The sequence below is a fragment of the Limulus polyphemus genome, unplaced genomic scaffold (assembly GCF_000517525.1).
Source record: "Limulus polyphemus unplaced genomic scaffold, Limulus_polyphemus-2.1.2 Scaffold2114, whole genome shotgun sequence".
Taxonomy (NCBI): domain Eukaryota; kingdom Metazoa; phylum Arthropoda; class Merostomata; order Xiphosura; family Limulidae; genus Limulus; species Limulus polyphemus.
The window spans coordinates 178,925-184,982 of NW_013667724.1; the positions used below are offsets into that span (position 1 = coordinate 178,925).

The 6,058-nt window shown below is 30.2% G+C and overlaps 1 protein-coding gene across 1 annotated transcript in view; it reads right to left on the bottom strand.

The window, feature by feature from the left end:
• Positions 1 to 3,827, bottom strand: part of LOC106465988 (eukaryotic translation initiation factor 3 subunit A-like) — a 45,100-nt gene extending 41,273 nt beyond the window's left edge. Inside the window, exon 1 of the mRNA XM_013926237.2 lies at positions 3,592 to 3,827. Within this exon, the coding sequence (XP_013781691.1) occupies positions 3,592 to 3,640 (49 nt within the window). The 5' untranslated portion in view covers positions 3,641 to 3,827. The remainder of the gene's footprint in view (positions 1 to 3,591) is intronic.
• Positions 3,828 to 6,058: the final 2,231 nt, after the last annotated feature.

Here is a 6,058-nt window from a genome sequence, read left to right on the forward strand (position 1 = left end):
GAACACATCGACTGCTAATGATACTGTACCAATTTATAGCATCTTTTGATATATGTATACTTCCAAAATTTAATATAATTATTTATTAAATAGATTAAATATTGTTGAGTAATTATTTACAGCATTTGGAATTTGAACATTTTAATGGTTTTATAAATATATTTGTAGCTGGTAAGTCTTGAAATAATAATATAAAGAAAAATATAGTGTGCAAATATCATAAGAATCAGCTGGTCTAAGTCTATATCTAGTAAAATGGAAAGTAATGACATTTTTTGGATTAATTTTACGTTTATACTAGATTCAGACCTAGAAGGATTAATTATGAGCAAGTTATAAGAGTTGTTTCCATATATAAAGAAACAATTTTTTTTTTAATAACTAGCATTGGACAATGTAAGCTGCTTAACATAGCACAGACCTGCAAGTTGCATTAACTTTCTGTATATTTCCTGCAAGGATATCAATCCCTTTTAGACAATGTGTTTTGGCAACTTTGTAGTAATCAGCCAAATGATTTATAAGTTAATAGATGAAATCATATGTTTATGGTATGAAAATAAAAAAATTGTGATTAACATTTATGAGTACACCCGCCCTTCCTACTGCCTAGAAATGACAATGTTGTTTCATCTACTATGTGATGATCTCCGTGATATCTTCCATCCCACATCTTTTTAACTTACACATGCCTCAGCTCAAACAAGGCTTTTAGAAGCAAATAATTATTAGGCACATGTTAACTTCACACCCTGCTTTTTCAATATTTGAAAATTACACAAGTGTCAGAAATAGTAACTGATATTTTATGTTAATGGAAAAGATTTTAGATGATTTGTTGGTTTGAGTTTTCATGCATGCATAATAGGTATAAATGTTCTGGTTTTAACAGTATTACAATTGCTTATGTTATATTCACTTCATATATTTGCAAATTATCTTTAGAAATATATTACTGAGACTTCTACTGTTTTTGGAAAGAATTCATGAAAAATTACTTTCATGTTAAGCCTTCAGATGGTCCTGATGATAAACAATTCACAAGTGTAATAGGTAGCTATCACAAATTGATTTTTTGTAAATGCTTTTGACTCCAATGATGTTACAACTATGTAATACATGGAAATGTATGTGCGCAAAAATAAGAGGAAAAGATCCAAATCACAAAATTGTATTTTACACAGTTACACAAAATTCAACTGTGTAAAATAAAAGTATGAAATATATGGTACGAGCAATTTATTGACATTCATTCAAAAATCAGTTTCTAAACACTAACTTACATAAGTAAAGTAGCAAGCTACAACTGTACCTACTTTTTTTTAATACTGTATGATTCTATATATTTATAATATGGAAGCAAAAATTACATGGTAAAAATTTGACCAATTTTTTTTTAATTTATCATAGCATCATATGTGATATCATTCAAATCCTCCAATGTATCTCAGTAACCTAAGTATTAATGATGATATATATATATATATATATATATATATTATATTATTTCATCATTGTTTGGAAGCTCCATTACATATATAATAAGCCTAATACACACACTTTTGAAATACTTCAGCCTCTCTCAACTAACTGAAATTATGAGCCAAGACACTTCACTTCTTCAGCAGTTTCCTCAGTTGGTAAAAAAAGAAAATAGAAAGTAATTTAGACCCTTAGACTTTTAACTGTGTGAACAGAAGTAGCATGTGATGGAGGGGTGTTCTGTAAAGGTAAATGATATACAAGTATTTCTATTAGTTTTGTCTTTTTTATTAATAATAACACCATTATTTTTCAATTGTGTACATCTTATTCTTTACGCAGCACCTTTATGTTCTGTACTTCATAGGCAAGTTGTTTTAACGTGTTCATCAACATATTACAGCCCTTTCAAATGCTTATTAAATCTTTTTTAGATTTATACTAGTTTCACCAATATATATATATATATATATATATGCGTGTGCATGTGTTCATAGTTCATTACAGGTAAATCCATTTATGCAGTCTTCTTTATTGTAAAGTTTGTTTGGCAAATCCTTCAATTTTAGTTCAGACTTTTTGTAGAAACTCATATATATATATATACACAGGTTCACAGTTAATTACAGATAAATTCACTTGTGTAGTCTTTATTGTTGTAATTCCTTCATTTTTAGTCCAGACTTTTTGTGCAAACTTGTTTTCAATATATATGTTGTTTATGAGTTTGTTTCATTTTCTTATAAGCTGCTTTCCTCTATTTCCTCTGTATTGGATAATTCCAATGAGTTTGATATTTTCTTTTTATTATCTTGTGCATTTTGTACATTGTTGTTATTTATGTGTATATACACAAGTGTGTCTGTATGTAGTGTGTATTTTATTTTGAAAATTAAAACATCAATCTATATATATTATGGTTATAATCTTAAAACTAAATTTCTATATTTGCTATGGTTATTAGAGCAGAAGCTATTTCTATCAAGGTGCATGATTATTTATATGATGTCTTTTGCTTTGGCTGATGGCAAGGGAAAACTTCAAATTCCCCTAAGCTTATGTTCTTCCAATCACATAAGCACCCATTTTTCCCGAACCTTAAAATTAAATGGTAATTTCAATTGCAAAACTTCTTAGTAGCTTCTCCTATTCTACAAGTTTCCAACTCTCTAATTAACCCTTTGAGTGGCACCATATTATATTGACAAAACGTTTTCTATGCTTGAATATGAAAAAGACCAAGATGTGTCACATAATCTTGAATCTGATAAATTGAACACGGATGCCTTCATTCATGCTCTAACAATAATCCCAGAAGCTTGGTTACACAAAAGCTGTATTTACAAAAACAACCACTAACTAGTGAAATGGTAAATTTTTGCAAAAAGTTACTTCAGGATTATCCCGAATTTTGAAGTGATAGCTTACATGGAAGGCAGCAAGTCAACACCAACCAATGCTGCCTTTTGGGCTAATCTTTGCAAACAAATAGTGGAATTGTAATGCTTAGAGATGGCTTGAATGGGTAATGAAGATAAACTTTACTATAAGTTTAACAAAACAGTAAATGTACAACATTTGGACAAGGTTTTGTCATCATCACCTGATGGCTGAAAGGTCAAGCATGTTTAGGGTCAATTTTCAATCCTACAACCAACAGATTGTGAGTTAAGCACTTTAACCACCAGGACATGCTAGCCTGTAATGAAATAACATTATTTGAAATGATAAGGGATGTTATCTTGATGGGTTAAATTATTTATCAATCTTAGAAATCTCATTGTTCATTGTAGAATCCTACATAATCATTAAAAATTATATGAAATTTGATATCCGAAGATCATTGCACATATTACATTTCGGTGTTCAGTAATATAAATACTAAACAGTAATTTAGTATTACTAGTACTTGTAGAGCTCACATTTTTTTGGCATGTCAAATTAATCTTTGTTATATGTATCTAACTAATACTAATAGTAATATAATATTATAAAGTATAATAAACACTTGTAACTTAAGTTATACTTATACTGTTAATCTTATAGTTATAGCCTAATAATTAATAAGTAGCAGTGTAGACGTTACACATTTAAAAAAAAAGAACTTACCATTTGCTCTTTTAAGAGCATTTTCAGGTCTTTGAAAATAAGTCGGCATTTTTCACTCAGATTCTAAAACTATTTTCCAAAAAGACACCTATAATAAAATAACCAGAAATGGATCTTTAGAAATAAGTACATATGAATCTTAGTATCCTTACTATACTTTTCAGTTTGGTTACTAACGTTATATTTTACGACGTGGAACCCAACAATATGGCGCATGTCACGTGGTTAAATGCGCAAAAGTCTTTCCTATTGCATTTTGGGTAGTGTTAAAGGATTTCCAATAAATACGAGTTTAACAAATACCCTGCAATATTTTTTATATTAACACTCTATTTTTATATAAAGTTGTATATCGTGTAATTTGAAAATATTTATAGAAATATAAATAGTTTTATTATTATTATTAATTATTAATAGTAAACACTGAATAATCCGACAGTTGAAAAGGTACATCTACTATATAACCTCCCCCTTTTTGAAATAATACACTGAAATAAGTAATTTAAAAAATGTCATTTATATTTATAATTTCCTGTAAAGTCAATTAAATTTGTTTTTTTAAATGAAAAATACTATCTTGCTAAGACTTGCTTTGTAACCTAAAAATATGCTTATGTTGAATTAGTGAGGGATGGTATTTTCATAACGTAATAGCCGCTTCATTCCGACTTCGTTGCCGCGCCCTGTAATAAGTGTGCTGGATCGATAGAAAAAAGTGATTATCTCTTGTTTTAAGAGCGGTATTTGGACCGGCTTCAGGTGTTGGATAGTTACCCATTGAAAGTAGTCAAAGGTAGGACTTCAAAAACTTTCGTATGTGTATTTTAATATTTGTGTGTTTATTTTATTTTTTGTTGAAGCAACTAACTTGATGTAAACAGTAACGTGAGTGAAGTAACATTTAATTTGAAAGAATCTAACAGCACCATAATAAAACTAATTAAAAGGTTACCTTTGGTCCATCTACTTTTGGCTGTCCTATCCAGTAAATTAAATGAAACAAAAAATGCAAAGCCAGCCCTTATCATTTAAATATTTATCAAGGTTTCAAATTAACTGTATCTACCACATCTGAGACTGAAGGCAACCCGTTCCAAAGGACAACTATCCTGTAACTAGTGTTAGAAAAATAAACTATAAAGCTGTCTTAGCTGAAATGAAAATGACTCCTACTCTGCCAAAATTTATTCATACTTGTGTTTCCTAGCCTTTTCATTCTCATCATTAAGTACCAAAAAAGATGAGGAATAAACACTGTCAATTCCTTTAACAATCTTAAACACCTCAATCAGTTCCTCTCTAACTTTTTTTTTCTTAAGGAAAAACAAGTTCATAGATCTTGATTTTTCCTTATATGACAACCCTCCTCTGAACTCTTTCCAACTATTCAATGTTCTTTCTAAGATAAGGATCCCAATACTGAACAGAATACTCCAAATGTGGCCTAGCCAATGACTTGTACAATGATATTGCAACCTCTTTAGACTTATTTTCAGTATTTCTTTAGATACAACCTAAAATTCTATTTGCCCTGCTATTAGCAACAGTACATTGCTTGAATGGTTTAGGAAACTGATGCACCAGAACACTGAGATCTTTTTCTTCAATAATGCTGTTAAAGTTATTTCCATTCAAAATATGATATTCCACATGCACTACCTTGTATTTATTATAATTAAAAGCCATCTGCCATTTATTTTTCCAACTTGCCAAATAATCCAAAGCCTTTAAAGCAACAGCATTCTCCTCGCAGCCAGCAACACCAAAAACTTTAATGTCAACAGCAAATTTAAATAATCTGTTGACCCTTCCTTGATCTATGTAAATTGCCCCCCAGTGGCACAACGGTATGTCTGCGGACTGACAATGCTAGAATCCGAGTTTTGATACTCGTGGTGGGCAGAGCACAAATAGCCCATTGTTTAGCTTTGTGCTTAATTACAAACAAATAATTATGTAGATCAAAAAGACCAAATATCCTAACTGAGCCCTGTGGTACTCAACTTGTGACAATAATGTAGTTTGATTGAACTCTATTTTCAACTAATCCCTGCTTTTTTACATTTTCTCAATTTTCTATATGATCAGCCAACCTGTTCCAAACATTTACAGAGAACTTTTTCAACAAGCCTTTTATGTGGCACCTTGTCAAATGCTTTCTGAAAACCCAGATACAACAAATCTACACCCATACCTTCAAAGAATATCAGAAGATTAGTAGGGCAAGATTGAAACCATGCTGACTATACAACATAATGTTGTACTTTGTTAAATGACTTTGCAAAGCATCTTTTATCAGGCTTTCAAAAATTTTGCCATCACTGATGTAAGACTAATAGGCCTATAATTACTGGGAAAATTTTCATCACCATCTTTGAAAGAATGAGTAACATTAGCAAATTTCCAACCTTCTGACATAGCCATAGGAATATTTATTAACTTATTAATTATCATAGCACTGTTATTA